The sequence below is a fragment of the Molossus molossus genome, unplaced genomic scaffold (genome assembly GCF_014108415.1).
Source record: "Molossus molossus isolate mMolMol1 unplaced genomic scaffold, mMolMol1.p scaffold_m16_p_10, whole genome shotgun sequence".
NCBI lineage: Eukaryota > Metazoa > Chordata > Mammalia > Chiroptera > Molossidae > Molossus > Molossus molossus.
In genome coordinates this window covers 3946418-3973472 of record NW_023425345.1, presented here as the reverse complement: position 1 = coordinate 3973472, position 27055 = coordinate 3946418, and the positions used below count along the sequence as shown (strand labels likewise).

Below are 27055 nucleotides of genomic sequence, written 5' to 3'. Positions count from 1 at the left end.
CTCAGGCCTCACCGAGGCCCCGGGGAACCCCGAGATCGTCAGCGCCGGTAGGGCCTGCGGAAGCAGAGGGCGAGGCCGCCCCTCCCCGCCCGACGGCCGCGCCCGCGCTCCGGCCCGCGCCGATTGGCCGACCTCGCGGCCAGGTGAGGCGCCCCGCCCCTCGGCGGCTCCAGGTGCGGCGGTGGGACCCGGGCCGCTGCCGGGCCGGGGCGGGCGGCCGAGCACCATGGCCGAGTCCCAGCTGAGCTGCCTGGACGAGACCCACGTGAACGAGCGGGTGACAGAGGCGCAGGCCGCCTTCTACTACTGCGAGCGGCGACGGGCCGCGCTGGAGGCGCTCCTGGGCGGCGGCGAGCAGGCCTACCGCGAGCGGGTCAAGAAGGAGCAGCTGCGGGACTTCCTGTCCAGCGAGGAGCGCCAGGCCCTCTGCGCCGCCTGGAGCCCCTACGAGGACCCCGCCCCCGCCGCGGCCACCACCTCCCGGGGCAAGAGCAAGGCCAAGGCCAAGGCCCCGCCGCAGACCCCGGCCGAACCCTGCGAGTCCCTGGCCTACTGGCCCGACCGCTCCGACACCGAGGTGCCCCCGCTGGACCTAGGCTGGACCGACACCGGCTTTTACCGCGGCGTGAGTCGCGTCACCCTCTTCACTCACCCCCCCAAGGAGGAAAAGGCACCCCACCTCAAGCAGGTGATCAGGCAGATGATCCAACAGGCCCAGAAGGTAGGCCCTGTTCCTGCCAACCCATGGGTAGGACCCCCACACTCAGTCAGTTGGACCAGGCTCTACCTCGGGCAGACCACCCTGACCACCCTCAGGGAAATGGTCCAGGAAACCTCATTCACGTTGTGGGGCTGTGGTGTGGCCTCTAGGGATGTAGGTGAAGGTGTTCCACAAAGTAATGGACAATTGTTAGTCATTATTAGTATCCAGAGGTACTGGCTTCCATCTGCCATGTGCTTCAATGTCCCCGTGGAGTTCCTCCTCTCCCAAAGGAAGAGTGGGGGCTTGTGGGGCTCTGTGGTAAAATGGGCCTCTCAGAGGTCATGGTAATACCTATGTGCTGCCCAGGGATTTACAGAACATATCCCTGGCCATTTTCGTATTTGATCTTCAAAACAGAAAGCCGGTGGTTTGACCTGCTCACCCCCACCTAGTCATGATGTTCGTAGCCTGCTGCAGAGCCAAGGTTGGCCTTGCCCATCTCATCCACACTCTACTGGGCCCAGCACTAGAGCTCAAGCAGCCTGGAATGAATGAGGAATTATTGTGAGCACCTACTATGGGCCTGGCTGTGTACTGGGCACTCAGACAAGGCAGATCACTGGGCTGAGCAGCTCCGGAAAAGCTCCCACAGCTTGTTTGCTGTGCTTGAGGGCCAAAGGAAGAAATGCTTCTAGGTTGGCTGATTAGAATACGGTGGTGGGGGGGGGGGTGCTGGTAGGTTGTGGAGCAGAGAGAAGGTTTTTTCTTTATGCTGTGTCCTTGGGTAGAGTTTCCGGATAAAATATTAAAATATAGGGTGCTCCATTAACTTTGAATTTCAGATAAACAATAAGTTTTTAGTATTAATATGACCCATATTACATAGGGCATACCAACATTAAAAAGTTAATCGTTATTTATCTGAAATTCAAAGTTAATGGGGCGTTGTATTTTTTTATTTATTAAAATCTGGCTCCCCTACACAGAGATTTGTTAAGAAACACCAGCAGCCTTTGGTGTCCAATTCAGAATATGCAACAGGAGTGGTTTGGATTTACTGTTCTAATTCAACTCAATGAATGTGGTTGGAATTCGGTTACCTCTGGAGGCTGAAGGGCCCAGGGAGGGAAGATTAACCTAGAAAGACCAGGAAGGGGTGATGATGCAGGTAGTTGGCTAGATTGGACAGTGCAAGTTAATCCTTCTTTCTGGTAGCCATATCCCCTCCTCTCTGTCTTCATAATTCCTCTTTGTCTGTCTGAGTTGTCTTTGTACATTGCATTCTGCAAAAGACAAAGGCAAGTTTGAACAGAGGAGAAAGGACTTGGGTGACTATTTTGCAGCGGGCTGCAACTGGGGTCAGGGGTCAAGTCTTGTGATACTAACAAGCCTTGATTTATTAGCACTTAATATGTGTCAACCACAGTGAAAATGATTTGCCTGCATTTTCTCTTTTGCTTTTCACAGCAACTGGGGGAAATAGGTATTTTTCTTATTTTTGGATTCAGAACAGTTAAGTGTCTTGCTGAAAGTCACATAACTAGTAAGTGATTGAGCCAGGATTCAAATGCCAGGGTCCTTGCTCTTAACCACTGTGATACTCTGCCCCGCTGTCTGATGATCGTGCTGCAGGATGAAACCAAGGAGCTTGAATGGAGTTAGCCTGGTCACAACCTGGGTTACAGGTTGTGTACCCCTGTTACAGGAGATAGACAGGGTCCCTGCCCACTGGGGCTTCTAGTCCCATGTGGGATGTCACCAGTCTCTTGTGTAGTAGAGTGTTCTTCTCTTTAAATATTTAACAACAGAAATTTTAACAATTATAAACTGATCCAGTAGTTATTTCCTGAGTGCCCTATGTCTGTCACGCGCTAGCCATAGGAGGATATAATCTGTGGCCTTCCTCTTTTAAGAGTTAACTCAAATGCTGGGGGATGTGCTTGAAGGAAGAGTTTTTGAGGCTGGATGTGCTTAAATCTGAGGGAGGTGAATTGCTGAGTTAAACAGGGAAAGAGAAGGAAATGAGAATGGACAGTTTCTCCAATAAGACACTCAGGAGCAGAAACAAGAGATCTTTGCTTCAAAACAGCAAGTAGCTTTGATTGGCAGAAGGGAAGGGCTGTTCTGGTGGGAGCTATATATTGTGTGGGGCTTGGGGTGGGGGTCCTGGGTTCAAAGCAGGTGACCATCCCCTGAAGAAGCAGCTCCTGACCCTGTCTGTGCCCACTCAACCCCCAGGCCCTCTGGGCCTCTACTCTTCATCTCTGTGGCTCACATCTGTACAGCACCTTCTTCTCAAAGACCCTGTGAAGTAGGTAGGGCAGAGAGGTTGACCTTGTTTCACAGGTGAGGAAACTGAGGCACAGCGAGAAGAAAAGGGGCTTGCCCAAAGATTACATGGCTGGTGACAGAAAGATGCTGATCCCTAGCTTCTGCTCTAAAGGCTACACCTCTGCCCACTGCCTGCCCCCACCCTTACCCCAACTTGTCCAGCTGGCAAGCAACCCACCCGTGGCCATTACTACTAGATCCTTCCTCCTTCCTTTTCACCCTGAGGGAGGGAGTTTCTTTGTTTCCAGTGAGTCTGGCTTCTGTGAAACTAGGTGGGACCAACTATGAGATGGTTTAAGTGCAGAGACTGGGTTGATTGGGGGAAGAGAGGCACAGGACATACATGTCCAACTGTGTACCAGAGTTTTGCATTTTATCTCATTTAATCCTCAAAATAATCTCGTGATGTTATTCCCGAGTGATAACAAGAAACTAAGGCTCTGTGGCTATGATTTACCAACAGCTGCAGACCAGTGAGGCTGCCCAACCTGGGCCTCAGGAATGCAGAGAAAGGATCCTAACTAGGGGACACTTTGAAAATAGGATTGAGGATTGGGGAGGAGGGGCAAAGGGTCCTGGCCAGTGAGGAAATAGCCCAGCAGGTATGGAGGTTGAACCACGTGCAATGGGAGGAGTCTTTGAGGCTGGCAGTCTTTGCTCTCTGGGCCTCTGCAAATGTCAGAAGGCCCTCCAGGTCACACTGGATAGGCAGCATTCAAACATTCAGCCATATTTACTTGTGGGGTGGGGTTTTTATGATGTTTTTTTCTTCTTGAGTTATCTGCTTATTTTAGTGTCACTGAATGATGTCTTTTTGTCTGCTTAAACTACAGGTAGAAAGGATGATTTCAAGGACCCAGAAATGAGTCCCTGGTCTGTCCCACACTGGCAGAGATGGTCAGGGAAGTTTGCTGCTTCTAGGGCTGCTAAGATAGTTGTAACTGCCATGGGGTGATCTTAAAGCAGGACCACGTATAGATTGGGAAACTCTTTTTTTTTTTTTTTATCCTCCCCTGAGGACATTTTTGCATTTATCTTCAGATAGAGCAGGAGGGAGAGAGAGGAGAAGACAGAGAAACATCGATGTGAGAGAGACACACTGAGTGGCTGCCACCCACACAACCCCAACCAGGGCCGGGGACAAACTGCAACCGAGGTACGTGCCCTTAGCAGGAACCGAGCCCGGGACTCTCTGGTCCGTGGGCCAACACTCTACCGCTGAGCCAAACTGGCCAGGGCTAGACTGGGAAACTCTTGGTTCTTACTTACAAGGGCAGAGTGAGAGGCTCAAACAACTCTAACTTGGATGGGCTTTCAACTCAGAAGGATAATGTACCCATTTGGTCACTGAACAAATATTTCGAGGTATACTATGTGCTAAGCACTTTAGTAGAAAACAGACATATTAAACACACCTCTGCTCTTAAGTAGCCTAATAGTCTACTAAACCATCATTATAATACAGTATGATGAGTGCCTGACTAGAGGGTGTGGCAGGAGGGCCACTAACCCAGCCCCTGAATCGGGTTAGGGCAAGACCTTTGATGCTGAGGACCTATCCACGAGCATGTCTGAACACAGCAGGAAGGGTGAGATTGCACCAAGCCATCCACCCCTCCTTGTGCCCGGGCTTCCTGGTGCCCAGGTGACCAGCAGCATCCATTTGTGGGACTGCTGGGCGGGTTAAGAGAGTATTTATTGCCTGTGCTTCAGGAACGGGAATAATTACTGAACTTGACCTCTGCATTCCTGGGCCCCATTTCCTTTGAGCCTCAATCACCTGGTAAGGTAGAGTGCTGTTTTCATTTCACAGAGGAGGCCTCTGAGACCCAAAAGGGTGAAGTGACCTATCTTCAGACCAATGACAAGAAGAGATTACACAGCTTCCCTGAGTGCTGGTCAGGATTACCAATGATCCTACAAAGATTATAAACACAACCCGGGAGAGGGAGGCTGCTAGACGAGCTTTTATTAACCAGGGGACAGAGGAGACTGTGTAGCCAGGCTGTGCCCTACCCCATCTCTGTCTATTGATGCGTTTGTCCCCTTTCCTTCAGTGCCCAACTCAGATGCCACCTCTTCCTTGGTATACCTTTGAGGTATACTATGCAAATAAGTATACCTTCCTTTGTCAAATTTTCAATCCAAAAGTGATTTTATTGTTGTTGTTCTCAGATGTGGCCCCTTGTTTTTTTTTTATCCTCACCCGAGGACATTTTTCCACTTTTTGTTGTTGTTGTTTAGACAGAGTGGGAGGGGGAGAGAGAGAAAAACATCGACGTGAAAGGGACACATCAAGTGGCTGCCCACCCACACGACCAGGGCCGGGGACAAACTGCAACTGAGGTATATGCCCTTAGCAGGAACTGAACTGGTTCTCTCTGGACCGCAGGCCGATGCTCCAACCCCTGAGCCAAACCAGCCAGGGATGGCCCCTTGTTTATGCCATCTGTGTGCCTGGCACACAGCTGGCTTTGGGAGAACCCATTTTACCCTCGGGTACTGGGAGCTTTGGAAGAGCTGAGACTCCACTGTATTCCTCCCTGTCTCCTTTGCAAGGCCCACAGGAAGTCAATGATTTGTTGAAATGATTAGAAATTGTCTCCTATTGGCCACTGTCCCACTCTGTTCCTCTAGAGAAGCAAGTGTCTAGAAAAGTCCCCTGTTGAACTGCACATTACCCAGGGGACTCCCTTAATCTCATCACAACAAGCTGTCTGGCAGGAGAGAATGCTCTAAATTAGGGGGAGAGGAGTAGATAAGGGGATCAGAGGGATTTGGGGAGAGGCACCAGGCAAGAGGCATGCTTGGCCAGGTTAGCAGCCTTGTTGGAGATCTGGGCAGCCGATGTGAGTGAACTGTTGGGTATACACGCCCGAGGGGTGTGGCAAAGTCTTGGAGTCACTAGTTCACAGCACCAGGAGACTCAGTTTGCCGGTGGCAGCCTTTGCCACTGTTGAGAGCCCGCTGTCTTCTCCCCTTGGACTTAGTGGGCGCTTTTCACATTCAAATACATCCAACAGGTAGTACCAAGCACCTTCTCTTACAGGCACCATGCTGAGCATTGGCTATAGACATGAATCAGATGCAAAAAGAGCCAAAAAAAAAAACAAATAAAAAAGGTTTACATATAGAATTTTTTCAGTGTTGCTGGTTTGTGAAATCTGAGTCTGATAATACATTCACTAGCCACTTCACTACCTTGTTTGTGAGCTGGTTCCTATGCTAGACTTGCCCCTAATTCCTCCCTCCCTCCGTTTCTGTTACTTCTCACAGGGACAGCTGGCTTTCTCTAGAGCTTCTGAGTTGCCTTTCTAAAGTCTGATTTCAGTGTGCAGAGCAACCCATGAACTGTGGGTCCAACACACTGTCCCCTCTCCTCTGCCTAACCCTTCTTCCTTCCATGAGTGACCATTCCACTCAGGCTTTGATTCAGAGGCACTGGACAATTGCAGGGTTCTTGTCCCATGGAGGCTGGTGATAATGGCGCAGCTGCAGCTCCAGGGACCAAGCACTTCAGAGTCCTTTCGGGACCTTGCCCCGGCCTGTCCCAGCATCCCTGCCAAGCCCCAGGTGCTTTGGCTGTTAGAGACTCCTTTGTGCTCAATCACTGATCCCAGGAGCCGGAATTTCTGAGCAATGGACACTCAGCTTCACCTCAGGGACAGAAGACGGTCTAAAGTTGAAAGGCCTTGGTTTCTGTCCTGATCTGGGCACTTACTAGCTGTGTTTCTTTGGATAAATCACTTCCCACTCTAAGGCTCCTAACCTGCAAAATAGGAGGATATTACCTAGATTCCTGGATGGTTTTGAAAAACAAGAGAGAAACTGAAAGACACGAACTTGGAAAGTAATGGCTGCTGCCTTCTCTGTCTTTTCTGGGAGCAGGGGAGGGAAGTGCAGTTGAATTTCCTCCCAGGAAGTGGTGGTGCCCAAGCCAGGAGATCAGATTGTTGGGTAGGTGTGTTTCCTGTTTCCTCTGAGTGAGGGGGAGCGGCTACCCACAGCCCTCTCCCTCTGACCTCCTCCCTGAATTTATCTGTTGGCCTTGATTTAGTGGTGGGGGTATGTCAGGGCAGCTGTCTGTCTGCCTGGCTCTCCTGTCTGTGAGGCTGTGGCATCTGAATCCTCAGCCAAGGATCTTCTCTGGAATGCCATGTGCAGAGACAAGACAGGAAGACACAGACGCTCCCGAGTTCCTAAACCAGGGATGCCCAAGGGTGTTCCCCTCTCACTGTCCCCCAGAAGGGCCTGACTAGCTGCACAAGATCAACCCAGAGAACCCCAGGGCAGTCTGGAAAGACTCCTCACAACTCAAGCTTTCACAGGGAGGGTGATGGGGCATGGAGGGACAGGCTGTTTATCTCTGTGGAGGAGAGGGAAAGCTAGGCTTGATTCCTCCGAAACTGAGCACTTTGGGTCCCTGAAACTGAGGATGGGTGTTTCCCAGGGAGTTCATAAGTAGAAGATGGGGCCTCAGTAGGCTGGTGCCTTCTTCATGATGTCATGAGCAGCACAGCCAGGTCTGCTGGGCAGCAGTCTTGGGAGGCCAGGCTGCTGCCAGGGGGAGGAGTACATAGCTGGGAACTAGAACCTGATGTCCTTCTTCTCTGGCTGTCTCTTTCCTCACCCATTAGTGACCTTGGGAAAATCATTCAACCTTGCTGGACCTCCATCTCTGCATCTGTAAAATGGGGATGATTTTTGACTTCTTGCTTAAAAGACTGTCCTGAGACTTTAGTGTGAGACTATGAGACAGCACTTTGAAAAAGATGAGTAATGTTTGCAGATACAAGGGATTTCTATTAAGAGGGACTAATATTACTGAGAGAGGTGCTTCACATGTGATTTCTGTTGGCTAATCCAATCCTCAGCACCTTGCAAGAGTATTTTCCTGGAGGCTTAGGGAGAGCACAAGGTCATAGAACTCATAAGAGGCCAGCTGGGATTCCATGCAGTTCTGAAGTCAAGGCTGTGTCCTTTTGCTACAAATGCAGGTTACCTTTGGGGATTGCCCCCTGGGGCCACCTCTCCCCTCTAAAACTTCCAGAAACAAAATATATTCATTGCCAGTACAGGACTGCTAGCTGCTCTGATCTGTGTGAGTGGGAGAGAGGATTCCTTCTGTCTGGAGGCACTGTACAGGTGTCACTGGGCAGCTGGGTGTAGGTGGCTTCCAAGCACCTGTGTCCTCTTAATGGCCACTTTCTGGCCCATGGATCTTGTGCCCTTGCTGACAAGAGACCTTGATGGATTCCCAGCCAGCAACCCCCATCCCTCCACGTTGTCACCCTGGAGGATGCTGGCTCACCTTGGCTGGTGGCCAGATTCACCTTTCTTTTCTCAGAGTGTACAAGGCAGAGCTTGTTCTGGGGCAAGCTTCCCATGGGGGTGGAGGGAGCAGGGCAGAGAACCAACAAGCCCTGGGTGGGTCCTGGCACTGTCCTGAGCTCCCCCACCCCCAGGCTGAGTCACTCCAGGGATCCTTCCCCCCTCCTCTTCCCTCCCCTCCTCCTTCCCTCCCCTCCTCCTCCCTCCCCTCCTCCTCCCCTCCTCTTCCCTCCCTCCCCTCCTCCTCCCCTCTACTTCCCTCCTCTCCTCCTCCCCTCCCTCTCTCCCTCCTCCTCCCTCTTCCCTTCCCCTTCTCCTCCCCCTCCTCCTCCAATACCTCACTACCCCAAGGGCCATGAGCAGTCAGCTTAGTTGCCTTCCCCAGTTTTCTTTCCCCTTCTCTGAAATCCATGAAGTTTGTGGACTTGCTAATGATCCCAGAAGCTTAGCTTTGAAAAAGAGTGTTTCTAATTATTAGTCTTTCTGGCCCGAGTTTCCAGTTTTCTGTAAACTCATCCTGGCGTAGCTAGTTGAGTAGTCATCATTCTGTTAAGCCCCTGGCAGTAATGCTGGGCATGTAGAAGGCTCCGAGTAAATGTCCTTTTTGTTCTGTTTTTTAGCAGTGAGTCAACAGATGGTTGAGGTGAGGGTGACGACCAGGGCTCTTTACCTTTAGGTGGGTCTTCGAGGACTGATTGTGAATGTCCTTGACTCCCCCTCCCAGAGGGATTCCTGGACTCCTGGTGATTCCTCACATTTGTTAGTTCACTCAACATGATTTTCTGAGGACCTACTATGTGCCAGTTTCCAGAAATATACAGATGAATAAAAAGTGGACCCTACTCTTTATTCTAATGGGGGAAATAAAAAAGAAAGTAAATGGCAGTACAGTTAGGCAGGTTAATAGCTATTAGTCATTGAGCACTTAAATGCCAGACATCTGCCAGCCCTGAAGAATATATTATATCATTAAAATTTCACAACAATCCAGCAAGTTTCCATTTTATTGATGGGGAAATTGAGTGTCAGAGAGGATAAGGCCACTCCGCTGGTAAATAGTGGAACTGGATGGAAACTGAGTTGAATATGATTCCCACCAAGCTCCAGGGGAGCACAGGCCCCCAGGAATTGACAGCTAAAGCAGCCAGTTTGAATGGGTGGGGCAGGCAGAGAGTGGGTGTGTGCAAGAATGGAGGCCTGAGCCCTGGCCGGTTTGGCTCAGCGGTTAGAGCGTCGACCTGAGGTCCAGAGAGACCCGGGTTCGGTTCCCGCTAAGGGCGCGTACCTCGGTTGCAGTTTGTCCCTGGCCCTGGTCGGTCGTGCGGGTGGCAGCCACTCGATGTGTTCCTTTCACATCGATGTTTCTCTCTCTCTCTCTGTTCCTCTCTCTCCCTCCCACTCTACCTGAACAAAAAAATGGGAAAATGTCCTCGGGTGAGGATAAAAAATAAAAGAATGGAGGCCTGAGAACACATGGATTCACACTATTCCCCTCCCTCCAACCCTTCTTGGCCACCTTCCCCAATCGAACTTCTCCTTGTACCCTCCACCTGCCTCTGAGGAGCCCTCCCAGATAGCATCATCTGGTGGTGTCCACAAAGTTGTCCTTGCTGCTTCTCAGAATCTCCCAGGCAGATGGCCAACTCCAGTTGTCTCGCTCTGATGGATCAATCAGGAAACACCTCAACAGGTACTTTCTGAGTCCTGCCTTGCCCTGCCCTGCCCTGCCCGTGCATTGTATAGTGCTCAGAGCCCCAGGCCTGTAGCCCAGCAGCTAATCCTAAGAATCGTTTGTGTATCTTCACTGGATTTTTTTTTTAGCAGCTGATTTATCTTCCTAATTATGTTTAGCTTTAAGCTAATGTTAAAATGAGCTTGCATTAGATAATTTTCACTAATTAACACCAATTTAGTGCAGGGGAAGTCGTCCCAGAAGCATGCCGTGGGGCAGGGAAAAGCTGGACTAGGATCTTAAAAAGAATTGCCTTGCTCACTCCCTGGCGAATCATATGTGGTTCTTCACAGCTGAATTAGTTGACCTTGCTCACGTGGGTACAGTCTGTTCTCTTTCTCTGGAGAGCCAGCCTGGATCTCCTATGTATGTCTCTTTCAGCAACCTAATTTAGGGTATGGGTGTGAAGAGTGAGGGCCTCATAGGGTCAGATCAACAGCGAATGAGCCCCAGTGGGGCACAACAGAGACATGACCCGCAGAGTTGGGAACAGAGCCCTGCACTGAGGCCAGGGGTCTGGGAGAGGAAGCAGCCTGTCTGGGCAGAATTGGGCTCCAGCGGCTGTCAGTTCAGCAAGGGAGCCTGGTGTTTAATGGTGTCTAATTAGTGAGCCTAAAACAATGTAACACAGCTACAGACAACTGGGAAGCCTCAACTGACAGCATAGATGCCCTGCTGGTGGGATGGGGGTTGCCTGGTCTCCAGATAGAGAATAGGACCCATTGGTTTTGGCTCTGCCCCCTTGATGGGCCAGGGCTCTGGTCCAAGCTGCTTCCTCAGCTCCCCAAGAGAAGCCCCCACTGCAGAGGGACTCTGTTTAGAGCACTTAACTGTCAGTCAGGCCCTGTGCTGGAAGGAATGACAAGTCTCTGTCCTTCACACACATACCCCACCCCCAAGTGCTCAGACAGAGGTCTGAGCAGACCAGCATCCTAGAGAGGATACACACTGCCCTGAGGGCTGGGAATAGAGCAAAGTCCTGGGACAGCCTCAGGGAAGAGTGAAACCAGGATCTCAATAGGGAAAGGGCATTCCCATTGCCACAGGGATAGGGTAGTGATAGCAGGAGTTAAGTCCTGAGAGCAGAGCCTTCTGGGTGTGTTTGGAGAATGTAGTCTTTATTGTCAGGGGAGGGAGTAGGTTGGAAATACGTGGAGCATCTTCAGCCAGGCTAGGGGCTTGATTCTGTAGGTAGTTGGGGGCCAGAGAGTTTGAGCAAGAGAACATGTTTAGGGTTGTGTTATTGCATCCACCTGCCCAAAGGGAGCATGATAAGGACTATGAATCTAGTACCCCCATCAAGCTGACCCTGTGCACCTTCTGTATGCTGGACGCTGTCAGGGAAGAAGGGCAAAGCCCAGCCATGGGGCAGGCATCACACCAGATCCTGTCTAGGCATCACAGCATTTCTTTGCATCCTCACCAGAACCACGAGACAGCCTCGCTTCTTTTTTTTTTTTTATCCTCACCCGAGGACATTTTTCCATTTTTTGTTCAGGTAGAGTGGGAGGGAGAGAGAGGAACAGAGAGAGAGAGAGAAACATCGACGTGAAAGGGACACATCGAGTGGCTGCCACCCGCACAACCAACCAGGGCCGGGGACAAACTGCAACCAAGGTACGCGCCCTTAGCGGGAACTGAACCCGGGTCTCTCAGGACCGCAGGCCGACGCTCTAACCGCTGAGCCAAACCGGCCAGGGCCAGCCTTGCTTCTTTTAAAAAAAAATTTTTCTTTATTGATTTTAGAGAGAGAGGAAAGGAGAGGGAGAGAGAGATAGAAATAGCGATTGGCCGCCTCCTGCATGCCCCTCACTGGGGACTTGGCCCACAACCTGGGCATGTGCCCTGACCAGAAATCAACCCAGCAACCTCTTGGAGCATGGGTCGATGCTCAACCACTGAACCACAGAAGCCAGGCATGGCAGCCTCACTTTTCAGGTGGAATTCAGAAGGGTGAAGTATCGCCCAGGTTCTTACCACCAGTGTGGGACTCCTGACTCCAAAGTCGGCTGTCCCCACTGCTATATGTTCTTGGACTGTGGGGACTTGCCTCCTGCTGGTGCAGAAATTGGTGATGCTTCAGATGGGACCTGTTGTAGGCTTGATGACCAAATAAAGTCTCTGCAGTGAACCCAGAGCCTGCCCTTTACCCCCAGAAGTGGATTGTTCCATCCTTCAGCAGCACCGCTCTGGGCCAGGCTCCTGGAGCCCACCCCCAGGCAATCTCTGCTCAGGCTGCAGGTTTCTTAGCAGCCCTTTGGGCATAGATGCCCTGCATTGCTCTACCATCAGTGCACCATATAAACTCTTCTTCCCTTAATTGGGCTGCCTTTCCCCTCAATTAGTTCAAGTTTGACCTTTCTGGGATTGTAGTGTTACCCAGGCTTTAATCAGCACCCCAGGCTGTGTCTGCTGGGCATGGTATTGAGTAAAATGAAAACATCTCCACCTTGATGTCTATGCAGGCGGGTGCTCTGGCTGTGGGTTCCCTGGGAGCTTGGTGCCCCCACACTGGCTGCTTCCTTCCCTCCCATTCACTCCTCTGAAGTGATGGCCCTTTGTTCTGGGTTACCTCTCTGAGGAGAGAGGAGGCCTTGGCATTTACCCACTGCTCCTGACAGGCAGAGCACTGTGCTCCTTGTGCCTCCCACACCATCTCATTTAAAACTCCTGTGAAGGTATCACCTCCCCATTTTAAAATGAGGTAACTGAGGCTTAGATTAAGTGACTCACTGCAGGCCACACCAGCAGGAAGTCTTTCTGTTTCCAGAGGGTATATTCTCTTCCAAACACCAGTGGTGGAGCACAGTGTTACCAGCAAGATGATGTTCTTATCTTCTTGAAGGAAAACATTCAATCAAGAGACAAAGTACAGCAAAGCAAGACATTGGCTGCAGCAAAAACACACTCAGGACAGTGAAACAAGGAAGGGCTTAGTGTAGAAGAAGCAACAGGAGAAACTAGGCTGGGCTGCTTTGGCTCACTGGGAAGTCAGAGAAAAAGGGACCTTGGAGACAGGTTCAGGGAGTTTGCCCAGGACAAGTTGCTGCTGCCCGTTACTGTCCTGGTTGCAAGTCTCATCTGGTCCCTTAGAGCCTAGGAGTGCACGCCTGTGAGGGAAGAAGGAGGGGAAGGGGAGGTGTAGGTATGCTTCCCAGAGTGAGAACATGAGGATTCTTTATTTTCAGGGTTTTTCTCTCTCTCTTGCAAGTGGGAATCTTAGGAGAGGTCTGGGGAGAATCTCAATAGAACATTCATTAGCTTTCCAGGTGTGCTCTTTCTGGGTGGAGGTCTCACTGATTGGTCGGCACCAGCAGGGGGCCATTAGTCCATGCAGCTGGTCCTGAGGCAGCCATGGTGTTGCTTGTCTGATTTTGCTGTTTTTCTGGGCCTGGAGCTGAAGTACAACTGAGGCCTAGATATTATCCTTATGGAGGAAAGGTCGGGGGGTCTAAACCACATGACCAGTGACATGCTAGGGGAGGAAAAGTTACCCTGGAGTCGAGGTCCTGGTTTTCCCAGTTTTGCCCATTGCTAGACACCTGGGCCTTCCCCCCTGGTGACCTTCTGTACCTGGCCCACCATCCTTGCTCTGCTTAGGTCTTTCTGACTGCCACAAAAGTCCGATCCATCCACCACCTGCATTCAGAGCATCTGAGGGGAAGATGCTATCAAAATGCATTTTCGCCCTGCCTGTGTGGCTCAGAGGTTGAGCATTGACCCATGTACCAGGAGGTCACTGGTTTGATTTCCGGTCAGGGCACATGACCAGGTTGGGCCAAGTCCCCAGTGGGGGTCATGCAGGAGGCAGCCAATTGATGTTCTCTCTCATCGATGTTTCTCTCTATATATAAAATCAATAAAGAAAAAAAATGCATTTTTATGGGTCTGCAGAATTAGAATCTCTGAGGATTAGACTGCGATCTGCAGTTCGACAGGCATACCCCCACCCCAGGTGAATCTTTATACGCTGACCTTTAAGTATACCTGTAGCCTTTTATCCCTCTTTGGGAAGCTCAGAGAAGGACATTCCACAGTTGGAGAGGACTGATCCAGAGGCTGGCTGGCCAGCCTGGCACTACCCTCCATGGGAACAGGAAGGAGTGTTCTCTGGTCCCAGACACACTGATGCCCCTGGGCTGCCAGACAGATGGCTGTTCTGGGAGGCAGCAACTTGACCAGTTTGCCCAGCTGCTGCCCTCTCTACCCCGAGGGACCTTAGGGTTTAAGGTGTGTAGAGTTAGCACCGTTCACCTGCAGCAAGTGAGTGTAATGGCCCCTCGTAACTGCACAGCTTTTTCCTGGGATGTCTCGGGCATGATCTCATCTGAACCTCCCAGCAGGCATGGGAAGTAGGCAGGGTGAGCATGAGGGGATGACAGTCAGGCCCCAACCTCACATGGGTCATCAGTGGGAAAGCAGAGATATGCCTTAGTAGGCTCCCTACACTTCCTCCCTAGGAAGACGTGACTGTCACCAGAACACCCCTGCAATGAACAGGCTTGGCCTATGACCTCTTGCTTTTGCCCACCACAGAGCTGAGTGAGAAAGGGGTGGATCTTTGCTGGAATAGCAGCCACACCCATTCCATTATCTAGAACTCCGCATCTGCAGAGCTGGGGTAACCAGTGAGGAAGAGGTTGGTATAGTCCAGTTCTATCAATGCCTCTTGGTTTTGTCTGACCAGAGATCACCTGGCATCCTAGCCAGACTAGACCTGTCCTTAGAGCATGCTGTGACCACATTATCTGGGAGTGATAGCTCAGAACTAGTGTCAGAAGCCCGAGCTTTAGTCCTACCTCTGCCAAGACCCAGAAGGGTAACTTAAGCTCCAGGCTAGGCTCTAGCTAAGTTTCCTCCTAGCTCAGAGATTCTGCACATTTGGAATGTCCTTCAGTGCAGGAACCAGGTGCAGAGGGCCAGCCTGTCTCCTTCAGGTGGGCACAGCCAAGGGGCTTTACCATTTTCCACTGACTGGCTTGCATTCCATCACAAGAGAATGCATCATTTTGTAATTTGCACAAAGGTGCTTGCTGTATGTGTTAGTGGCAGCCCTACCTCCTGGCCTAACATCCTTGGTGTGGACTCTACCCCTTGGTTAAGTACTGTCCTCATTCATGGGCTGGCTGCTCCTTCAACATCTCAGGTGGATGGAGTAGAGGCAGAGAGACCAAATCTCAGAACTGTCTGCTCAGGCAGCAGTCCCCAAAGGCACAAACTTCTTTTCCCTCCTCTGTACCCTTGAGAAAGAATTTCAACTCTGCCCTCCAGCAAGACGATCTAACCAGGAATCTTACTCAACATTCTTTTTCTTCTGCACCTCAATGTCTTGTCATTCATGAAATAAAAGAGATAACTACAAAGCTACATCCATATCCTACAAATAAAACAATAAACATGAAACAACCTCCATTTAGATATTCATTCCACAAACATGGAGAACTGACTTCGTGTTGCAATGTCCCCTGAGGGTAGAGATTCTGAGAGAAATCAGATGACCCCTGCCATCCAGGAGCCCACAGCCAGTAAAGGACAGAGACACTTGGCAGATGTTATAATAAGGTGGCGCCCTGGCCAGTGTGGCTCAGTGATCAGAGCATCGGCCCGAGGACCAAAGGGTCTCAAGTGTGATCCCTGGGTTGCAGGTTTGATCCCTGGCCCTGGTCAGAGAAAATTTGGGATGTATCTCTCTCATATCAATGTCTCTCTCTCTCTCCCACCTCCCACTACTTCCCCTTCCCCCTCCCCCTCTCCCTTTCCTTCCTCCCTCCCTCCTAAAAATCAATGGAAAAAATAACCTAGGGTGAAGATTAACAAAAAAAAACCTTTTTTTAAAACAAACAATAAAGTGTCAAGGAACTCTGCTATTTGCCTGGCATACAGTGTGCAGGCTGCAGGGAGTAGTGAACATTATTGCGGGGAGGGGGTGTCAGGAAGTTCTTGGCTGAGTCTTGAGAGATGCATAGATGCCTCACAGGGGTGAGGAAGGGGTAGGAACAAAAGGACTCAAAACTTCCTGATATGTGTAGTGGTTCTCAAAAGATGTTGGTGGGGGTGGGGGAGTGAGATGCTACGATGTTGTCCCCAGGAAATATCTATTAATGTCCACAGACATTTTTTTGTTCGTCACATTTGGGATGGTGCTACTGGCTGCTAACATCCTGCAGTGCACAGAACAGCCCCCACAACAAAAAAGTACTGGCTCCAAAAGGTCGATATTGCCAAGAAATCTGTGTTAGGGTAACTGTAGGTCATTCCGCCCTGCTGAAAGCAGGCCGGAGGTGAGATGGCAAGGTGAAGCTAGGGAGGAGACCTTTCAAATGCCAAGTTAAGGGTTTAGACCTCTCTTCATTTGGGAGGGTCACTGCTGCGGAGAATGAAGTAGACTGCAGAGATGGAGCAGGAAGGGGAGACTAGTGAGGAAGCTACTGCAGAAGTTCGGTGAGAAATGAGGGGGGCTGAGCTAGGGCCGCAGTCCAGGGAAAACAGAAAGGAGTTGACCCAGAGAAGCTGCAGGAGTGAAATCTGCTGGACTCAATAATAAACTGAATTTAGTCTGTGGGGAGGAGGAGGAGACCAGTGGATACAAGTAACTGACAGGATCATTTTGGAGAGTTTATGGGGATTGTGTATGTGTGTGTGTGTGTGGGGGGGGTGGTGGTGGTGAACAGGCTCTGAGGTCTAGTCTGGGTCATCTAATATAACAGGGGTGCCAGTCGCTGGCTATCTTGAGCCATGGAGTGTGGGGGAAGGTGGGGTCCTTTTCCTAATTATTATTATCTAATGGTAATTAAGGAGTAGAGAAAGAGAACCTGAAAAACCGGCAGTTTAATTAAAGGTGAATGACAGATAGAGGGGAATTCTGAGGCTCCCTAGCCCATCCTGCTCCTCCCCCTCCCACTGCAGCAGATATCAAAGCAGGAGATGGGAGTCTAAGCAAACACCCCATGAGAAGTATTACAGCATCAGAGCCTGTTTGCCAGCGCCCGAGACAGCTTCTAAAAACTCCTGCCACCTGGAATTAACCTCTCCCTGGTGCTGCACATCAGTGGGTAACCAGGTAAAGAACACTGTGAGCCTACCTGGAGGAGGGGGTGACTGTTCTCTGCTGACGAAACCTGTCTCCCCGGGTTCTGTGCCATCCTTCTTTTAAAATCCGATTTTCCACTGACACCAGGAGTGTTGAAGTTAGGTTTGGCTCAGAGGATCACGTGGCATATTAAACACCCAAGCAGAGGGGGTGCTGGTTTCCCTGGGCCTGATGCTGTGGAGCTGGATGTCAAGGGGGGCCCTCGGAGACCAAAGCAGAGGATAATTATCACTTCTCCTCCACGAGGAGATTGCAGGAGTCAGCGAGCAATTGATTTTTTTTCCTACTACAGATATTTCACTGCTTAATTGGTAGTGACACAGATGGCTGGCTCTCGCCAGGGTGCCACAGACCAAGCCTCCTGAGAGTGGGGCCCTCAGGTTCTCTCCCTCCAGTTTGTGATCTCTCACATCACAGCCTTCTCAGGTGGAGGCAGGGCAGCCAGCTCCCTGCCTGCTCTTTCCATCACAAAACAAAAGCCAGAGTGTGAATCCAGAAGCACCTCCATGAGCCAGTCAAGCAATCCTCAGCCACACACTGAGAGTCGACTTTAAGCTGGACACTGTGGAGAGTTTGGAAATAAGCAAATGATAGACTCTGGCCTCAGAGAGCCCTGGGGAGATAAGACATCAGGAGCCCTCAAGATGGAGGGAAGCCGTGTTCTAACGGAATGAGGTCTGAGGTGTCATGTTAAAACCCTCTGTAGTCCTGGCCGGTATGGCTCAGTTGGTTGGGTGTTGTCCCGTGCACCATTGGTTTGATTCCTGGTCAGGGCCCAGGCCCAGGTTGTAGGCCCAATCCCTGGTAGGGGACATGGCAGAGGCGGCCAGTCGATGTTCTCTCTTGTCAATGTTTCTATCTCTCCCTCTCCCTTCCTCTCTCTCTAAAATCAATAAAGAAAAAAAAATTTTTTTTAATGTTAATGTGTTTTTATTGATTTTTAAGGGAGAGAGAGATAGAAACATCAATCCGCTGCCTCCTGCATGCCCCACACTATCCTGCCCACAACCTGGGTGTATGGCCTGACCAGGAATTAAATCAGGACACCTCAACCCATGGGACAACGTTCAGTCCACTGAACCACACCAGCCGGGCAATAAAATGCTTTTTTAAAAACCCCTCTGTAATCAAGCCCAATCCTGCCGTACCTACCCCAAACTGTTCCAGACCAACAGTTTCAGTTTATTTGTGTTTTAGACCTCAAATACAGAGCTAACTGTGAACCTCAATTCATGGTGCACTGCCATCACCATTCCATGGAAGACTCCTCTTCTTTTACTTCTTCCCTCCCATTCCTGTCTCCTTCCATAGGTAGCCCCTCTTAATGTATTTAGCATATGTCCTTGGACATGTCTGTGTCCTTGAAAAACATGCAGTGTTATTTTATTTACATGAATGGTATTAGGCTATAGATCTTATCTGACATTTTAAATCAAACTATCCATTTTAAAGAAAACTATTCAAGTTCTGTATGCAGAACTCGTTCATTGCTTGTGTCTCCTACTCTCTCATGTATATTCCTCACACTGTCCCTACCCCCTTCTCCTAGAAATTCACATCTAAGTTGTTACCAACTCTTTGCCATCCTAAAGAAATCTGCAGTGAATATCTTTGTCCCTGCCCCCTATAGACCTGTGCAAAGATCCAAGAGGTTCCCTGGGTGCTGGCTGTATCTGGCACATCCTTAAATCCACTAAACTTGGTTTCTTGCTCTAGGCGGGAATAGCTGCACCAGTGTTCCCTCCCAACAGCAGTGAATGAGGGTTCCCTTTTCATTTCTTTGCTTTAATTTGAATTTTTCTGATAGTTGATAAGGTCTGCTTGTCTTTATATACATTCAGGTATCTCCTCTGGGAATTGCCTATTCATATCCTTTGCCCATCTTTGTATTTAATTCCCTGTCTTTTTCTTGCCAATTTACAGGACTCCTGGCCCTAACCAGGTAATGCAGTTGGTTAGAGCATCTTCCCAATATTCTAAGGTTGTGGGTTTGATCCTGGGTCAGGGCACATACAAGAATCAACCAATGAATGCATAAATAAGTGAAATAACAAATTCATGTTTGTCTTTCTCTCCCTCCCTTTCTCTCTCAAATCAATAAAAAAAAAAAATTTTAATTTGCAAGTATCCCTGTGTATGATTCCTTTTGGTTGTAGACATTGCAGATATCTTCTCCCTGTGACCCTTCAGTTACCTTTGTCTATGATATCTTCTTTCTTTGAACAAAATATTTCTAATTTGTGGAATGCATCTTTTTTTTTTTTGTCCTCACCCAAGGACATTTTTTTCCATTTTTTGTTCAGATAGAGTGGGAGGGAGAGAGAGAGAGAAACATTGATGTGAAAGGGACACATCGAGTGGCTGCCATCCACATGACCCAACCAGGGCCAGGACGAACTGCAACCAAGGTACGTGCCATTTGCTGGAATTGAACCTATGACTCATTGTTCTGCAGGTTGACACTCTACCACTGAGCCAAACCGGCCAGGGAGTGGAATGCATCTTTTAAAAATTTTATTTGCCTTATGATTTGTGCTTTTGGAATCTTAAGAAATCTTTTCTTACCCATGTTATAAAGATATTTTACGATTTCATCAATTCCTTTATTTTTTTAAAATATGTTTTTATTGATTTATTTTTTAGAGAGAGAGGAGAGGAGAGAGATAGAAACATCACTGTGAGAGAGAAACATCAATCGGCTTCCTCCTGCACGCTCCCCACTGAGGATCAAGCCTGCAACCCAGGCATGTGCCCTGACTGGGAATCGAACCAAGACCTCTCAGTCCATGGGACGATGCTCAATCTGCTGAGCCACACCGGCTTGGCAAATCAGTGTGTAAATGGTTCCATTCTTTTTACCAGTTTTACTATTTCTTAAAAAGTAAAAATTTATTAGAAAGTAAATATGCCTGCAATTATTTCTTTTTTTACTCAGTATTTTATTTATATCTCCACTGTTTTTGTCAGTCTTGCTAGAAATTTGTCTATCTTGTTTAGTCTTTTTAAAAGTCAGTTTTTGCCCTGGACGGTTTGGCTCGGCCTTTAGAGTGTCGGCCTGTGGTCCAGAGAGACCTGGGTTCGGTTCCCGCTAAGGGCGCATACCTTGGTTGCAGTTTGTCTCCGGCCCTGGTTGGTCGTGCAGGTGGCAGCCACTCGATGTGTCCCTTTCACATCAATGATTCTCTCTCTCTCTCTCTCTTCCTCTCCCTCCCTCCCACTCTGTCTGAACAAAAAGTGGAAAAATGTCCTCGAGTGAGGATTAAAATAAATAGGTAAAAGTCAGTTTTTTATTTTATATTTCTAAAATAACTTTGTGAACCAATGTGATGCAGTGAAAGTGTCCAATGCTTGTTAATCCCTGTCCTCAGGGCCTCTTTGCTGTGCTTTTTGCCTGAAATGCCCACCTCCTAGGCACCTGGTAGCTCATGTGGCACCTGTGTACAGATTAGAAAAGGTGTTCCTTCCTCAAGCTGGCACAGTTTCTACTTACCCTAAAGCCCAGTGCCCATGTGCAATGCACAACCCGCATACCCATGCATGGCAGCCATGCCCACTTCCCTGTTCCGTTTCCCTCGCTGCTCATTTCTCATGGTGCCCTAGATTGCCCATTTTTTAGGTTTCAGCTTCCTCTCTGAAGCCTTTCTTGTTCTCCCCTGAGAGTAATCAATCTCTCCCTCCTTCATCCCCACCCCCTCCCTGAATTCACATCACATGTCTCTTGTGCATCTCTTAAGGCATTTATTTCATTTTATGTTATGTCATAGTTATTTTGTGCAAGTGTCTTATCGTTCCAACTGGATTAATCCCTTGAAGTTAGGGATTCTAGTTTATTTGTCTTTAGACCCTCCTTCTGCCTGGGCAGCTCAGGAAATGTTACTTGTATGAATGATTGAGTGTTAAATGAATTAAAAGGAGCTAAGATGAGCCTTAAATAATATTGTGTAACTGGTGTTGGGGGTGGGGCTCTTTAGAGGCAGGAGTAATGGTAATGCACATGTGTAAAGATGATACAATTGATGGTGATGGTATGGAGGGTACCACTTATTGCGCTTACCATGTGCCAGACACTGTGTTAAGTGCTTTTACAGTTTATCTCTCTAAGCCCTTAGGACAGCCCTTTGAGATAGGTGTTACTATTAGCTCCATTTTGCTGCCAAGGAAAGTAGGGCTCTGACAAGTCAGCAGCTAGTTGGTACCCAGGCCTGGTCTGTCTGACTTCAGAGTTCGGGCTTTCAGTTACAACGACCAGCAGGTGCCCTTGACCACACAGCAGCTACCATTTCTGAGGACTCACTTCATTCCAGGCACTGTGTTTGACTGGATTCCTAATGATGAAAGTATGTGCAGGGTATCTCCACTTTGCAGAGAAGGAGGCTTATCAAGATTAAGTGACTTGCCTAAGGTCACATAAATGGAAAGTCACATAACCAGATCTCTCTGCCCCCAAAGCATGCTCTTTCTTATGCATCACGTGCACAGTGCTTGGAGCCAACAAGAAAACCCTTGCATTGGAGCTGGAGCGGAGGAGAGTGTGTGTAGGAAAATGCAGGAAGCTAAGGTCAGAAAGGCAGATCTGCCTCAGGCTGCAGAAGGCCTTGCCTTCCAGGATGGATAATCAGGACTGACTTTTGGAAATCAAGGGTCCTAGGCAGTGACCTTAATTTGAGTATGGAGTGGGATGGTCTGGACACACGGAGGCCAGTGGAGTCCAAGCTCACTGGAGCTCTGTCCAGATTGGCCCTTAGGAAGCACAGGGCTTTTTCCTTTAGCTTTGCCTTTAAGAATGCTGCAGGAGATCAAAGCACCTGCAGAGAAAGTAGTATTTGAGCAGATTTGCGGCTTATGGAAATGAGTCCGTTCCATGCCTCTCATTGATCACATCTGCTGAGCCTGCTTGTCTCCATAGGGCACCACTAGCAACTGTCCTCAGCCTCCTTGATCTCCCCCAACACAGCTTCTGAAGAGCTGCTAGAAAATCCTTAGGGTAGAGTGGTAGGGGTTTTCATGGATGGCCTACACCCTCAGGTGTTTCCCAGAGCAGACAGCCCATCTCCTGGCCTCACATGTGCTCAGACATGGGCAAGGAGAGACATGGAGAACCCAGGAGAAGTGCAGATGGGTTTTGTTTTTTTTTGTTACAGATGTTTATCCTTTTCCCCCGACTGATTCCCCCCTCCCCTTCCCTCCCTGCCCTGCCCTGTCCCCAGCTTTGTTGTCCGTGTCCATTGTTCATGCATACATGCATATAAGTTCTGTGGTTTATCTCTCCCCCCCCACCCCCTCTTTTGGGGATTGACAGTCTGTACCCCACTTCCACATCTCTGGGACTACCCGATTCCTCAGACTGTTATGTTCATTATATTCCACAAATAAGTAAGATCATATGATACTTGTCTTTCTCTGTTTGGCTTATTTCGCTTAGGATAATACTTTCCAGGTCCCTCCATGTTGTCTCAAAGGATAAGAGATCTTTCTTACAGCTGTATAATGTTTCATTGTGTATATGTACCACAGCTTTTTTATCCATTCGTCTACTGATGGACACCTGGGCTGTTTCCAGATATTAGCTATTGTAAATAGTGCTGCTATAAACATGGGGGTACATATATTCTTTCCGATTGGTGTTTCAGGCTTCTTAGGGTCTATTCCTAGAAGCAGGATCACTGGGTCAAATGGAAGTTCAATTTTTAATTTTTTGAGGTAACGCCATATTGTTTTCCATAATGGCTGGACCAGTCTGCATTCCCACCAGCAGTGTACTAGAATCCCCTTTTCTCCACACCCTCGCCAACACTTGTTGTTTGATGATTTGTTGATGGCGGCCGTTCTGACAAGTGTGAGGTAATACCTCATTGTTGTTTTAATTTGCATCTCTCTGATGATTAGTGATGTTGAGCATTTCTTCATATGTCTCTTAGCCATTTGTATGTCCTGTTTGGAGAGGTGTCTATTTAGTTCCTCTGCCCATTTTTTAATTGGGTTCTTTGTCTTCCTTTTGCTGAGTTGTATGAGCACTCTATCTATATTGAAAATTAACCCCTTATCTGATATATCATTGGCAATTATGCTCTCCCATACAGTGGGTAGCCTTTTCATTTTGATGATTGTATCTTTCGCTGTGCAGAAGTTTTGAGTCTGATGTAGTCCCATGTGTTCATTTTCTCCTTTGTTTCTATTGCCTTAGGTGATGTATCAGTGAAAATTCTGCTGCGTATGATGTCTGAAATTTTGTTTCTAATTTCAAAATTTTGTTCAAAATTTCCTAAAGTTTCTTCTAGGATTTTTATGGATTCATGAGTCACATTTAAGTCTTTTATCCATTTTGAGTTTATTTTTGTGTATGGTGTAATTTGATGGTCTAGTTTCATTTTTCTGCATGAAGCTGTCCAATTTTCCCAACACCATTTATTAAAGAGGCTATCCTTACTCCACTGTATGCTCTTGCCACCTTTGTCAAATATTAATTGAGCATATTGCCTTGGGTCCATTTCTGGGTTCTCTGTTCTGTTCCACTGGTCTATATGCCTGTTCTTGATTACAGGCTGTTTTGATTATAGTGGCTTTGTAGTATAACCTGAAATCTGGTAATGTGATCCCTCCAACTTTGTTCTTCTTTTTCAAGATTGCTGTGGCTATTCGAGGTCTTTTTTGGTTCCATATGAACTTTTGAAGTATTTGTTCTAATTCTGTGAACTATGCCGTTGGTATTTTGATGGGGATTGCATTGAATCTATAAATTGCTTTGGTTGTATGGACATTTTAATGATGTTAATTCTTCCAATCCATGAACAGGGTATATGCTTCCACTTTTTTATATCTTCCTCTATTTCTTTTTTCAATGACCTGTAGTTTTCTGCAAATAGGTCTTTTATTTCTTTGGTTAAGTTTATTCCTAGGTATCTTAATTTTTTTTACTGCAATGGTAAATGGGATTGTTTTTTTAGTTTCTCTTTCTGTGAGTTCATCATTGGTGTATAAGAATGCCGTCAATTTCTTGACGTTAATTTTGTATCCTGCTACTTTTCCAAATTCATTTATTAAGTCTAGTAACTTTTTGATGGAGTCTTTAGGGTTTTCTATGTATAGTATCATGTCATCTGCAAATAATGACAGTTTCACTTCCTCCTTTCCAATTTGGATCCCTTTTATTTTTTCTTCCTGTCTGATTGCTGTGGCTAAGATTTCCAGTACTATGTTAAATAAGAGTGGTGAAAGTGGGCATCCTTGCCTTGTTCCTGTTCTGAAGGGAAATGCTTTTCGTTTTTGCCCATTGAGTATGATGTTGGCTGTAGGTCTTTCATATATGGCCTTTATTATGTCAAGATATAATCTCTCTATTCCCACATTGCTGATTGTTTTTATCAGAAATGGATGCTGGATTTTGTCAAATGCTTTTTCGGCATCTATTGATATGATCATGTGGTTTTTATTCTTAATTTTATTTATGTGGTGTATCATGTTTATTGATTTGCGAATATTGTACCAGCCTTGCACCCCTGGGATGAGTCCCACTTGGTCATGGTGAATAATTTTTTTGGTGTATTGCTGGATCTGATTTGCTAGTATTTTGTTCAGGATTTTGGCATCTATGTTCATCAGGGATATTGGCCTGTAGTTTTCTTTCTTTGTAGTGTCTTTTTCTGGTTTCGAAATTAGAATTATGCTGGCCTCATAGAACGTGTTTGGAGTCTTCCTTCTTCTTGAATTTTTTGAAATAGTTTGAGGAGAATGGGTGTTAGTTCTGCATTGAATGTTCGGTAAAACTCCCCCGTGAAGCCATCCGGGCCTGGGCTTTTGTTTGCTGGGAGAGTCTTGATTACATCTTCAATTTCTTCTGTTGTTATTGGTCTGTTCAAGGTTTCTATCTCTTCCCGGTCCAGTTTTGGGAGACTATGTGTTTCTAGAAATTTGTCCATTTCGCTTAGATTGTTGAATTTGTTGCCATATAATTCTTCATAGTAGTTGTTAACGATCTTTTGTATTTCTGTGGTGTCAGTTGTTACTTCTCCTCTTTCATTTCTGATTTTGTGTATTTGGGTTCTCTCTCTTTGTTTCTTGGTGAGTCTAGCTAAGGGTCAATCAATTTTGTTTATCTTTTCAAAAAACCAGCTCTGTTTCATCGATCCTTTTAATTATTTTTTTGGACTCTATGTCGTTTATTTCTGCTCTGATCTTTACTATTTCCTTCCTTCTGCTGGCTCTGGGGTTTTCCTTTTGTTTGCTCTCTAGTTCTTTAAGTTGTGAGGTTAGATAGTCTATTAGAGATTTTTCTTGTTTTTTGAGGTAGGCCTGTAGTGCTATGAACTTCCCTCTCAGAACTGCTTTTGCTGCATCCCATAGATTTTGTATTGTTGTGTGTTCATTTTCATTGGTTTTCAGGAAGTTTTTAATTTCTTTCTTGATCTCCTCAGTAACCCATTCATTGTTTAATAACATGCTATTTAGCTTCCACGTGTTCAAATGTCTTTGCATGTTTTTGTTGCAATTGATATCTAGTTTCATGCCTTTGTGATCTGAGAAGATGCTTGATATGATTTCAGTCTTCTTGAACTTGTATAGACTTAGTTTGTGTCCTAACATGTGGTCTATCTTTGAGAATGTCCCATGTGCACTTGAGAAGAATGTGAATTCTGTAGTTTTGGGGTATAATTCTCTGTAGATACCTATTAAATCCATTTGGTCTAGTACTTTATTTAGAGTCTCTGTTTCCTTGCTAATTTTTTGTCTAGAGGATCTATCCAGTGATGTCAGCGGGGTGTTGAAGTACCCTGTTATGATTGTATTGCTATCGATTTCTCCTTTGAAGTCCTCCAGAAGATTTTTAATATATTTTGGTGCTCCTATATTGGGTGCATATATGTTTACCAAGGTTATATCTTTCTGTTGGATAGATCCTTTCAATATTATGTAGTGGCCTTCTTTGTCTCTTGTTATGGCCTTCATTTTGAAATCTATTTGATCAGATATGAGTATTGTTACCTCAGCTTTTTTATTCCTTTCTGTTTGCTTGGAAGATTTTTTTCCATCCCTTCACTTTCAACCTATGTGAGTCTTGTGTTGTGAGGTGGGTCTCTTGTAAACAACATATAGACAAGTCATGCTTTCTTATCCAATCAGCTACTCTCTGTCTTTTTATGGGAGCATTCAATCCATTTACATTTAAGGTGATTATTGATATGTACTTATTTATTGCCATTTTTGTTTAGTGTAGTTATATTTTTCTTCCTATTTCTCCTGCTAATTACAGCAGTCCTTTTAACATTTCTTGCAGTGCTGGTTTGGTGCTAATGTATTCCCTTAGCCTTTTTTTTGTCTGGGAAGCTCTTTATTTGACCTTCTATTTTGAATGATAGCCTTGCTGGGTAGAGTAGTCTTGAATTCAGATCCTTGTTTTTCATGACCTTGATTACCTCATGCCATTCCCTTCTGGTCTGTAGTGTTTCTGTTGAGAAGTCAGCTGAGAGCCTTATGGGGTTTCCTTTGTAGGTAACCTGTTGCTTCTCTCTTGCTGCTTTTAGGATTCTCTTTTTGTCTTTAATTTTTGGCACTTTGATTACTATGTGTCTTGGTGTGGGCCTGTTTGGGTTCTTCTTACTTGGGGCTCTCGGTGCTTCTTGAACTTGAATGCCTTCTTCCTTTGCCAAATTAGGGAAGTTTTCTGTCACTATTTCTTCAAATATATTCTCTAACCCTTGCTCATTTTCTTCTTCTTTAGGGACTCCTATGATGCGAATGTTAGTACGTTTCCAGTTGTCCCTATGATGCGAATGTTAGTACGTTTCCAGTTGTCCCACAGATTTTCTTAAGCTGTTTTTCTGTTTTTTATTATTTTTTCCTTTTGGTTTTCTGATTGGTTGATTTTTTTCTA

At 47.2% G+C, this 27055-nt stretch overlaps 1 protein-coding gene across 1 annotated transcript in view; it reads left to right on the top strand.

The window, feature by feature from the left end:
• Nucleotides 1-226: 226 nt before the first annotated feature.
• Nucleotides 227-27055, top strand: part of FAM83F (family with sequence similarity 83 member F) — a 38197-nt gene continuing 11368 nt past the window's right edge. The window contains exon 1 of the mRNA XM_036252111.1: nucleotides 227-721. Coding sequence (XP_036108004.1) covers nucleotides 227-721 — 495 coding nt within the window. The remainder of the gene's footprint in view (nucleotides 722-27055) is intronic.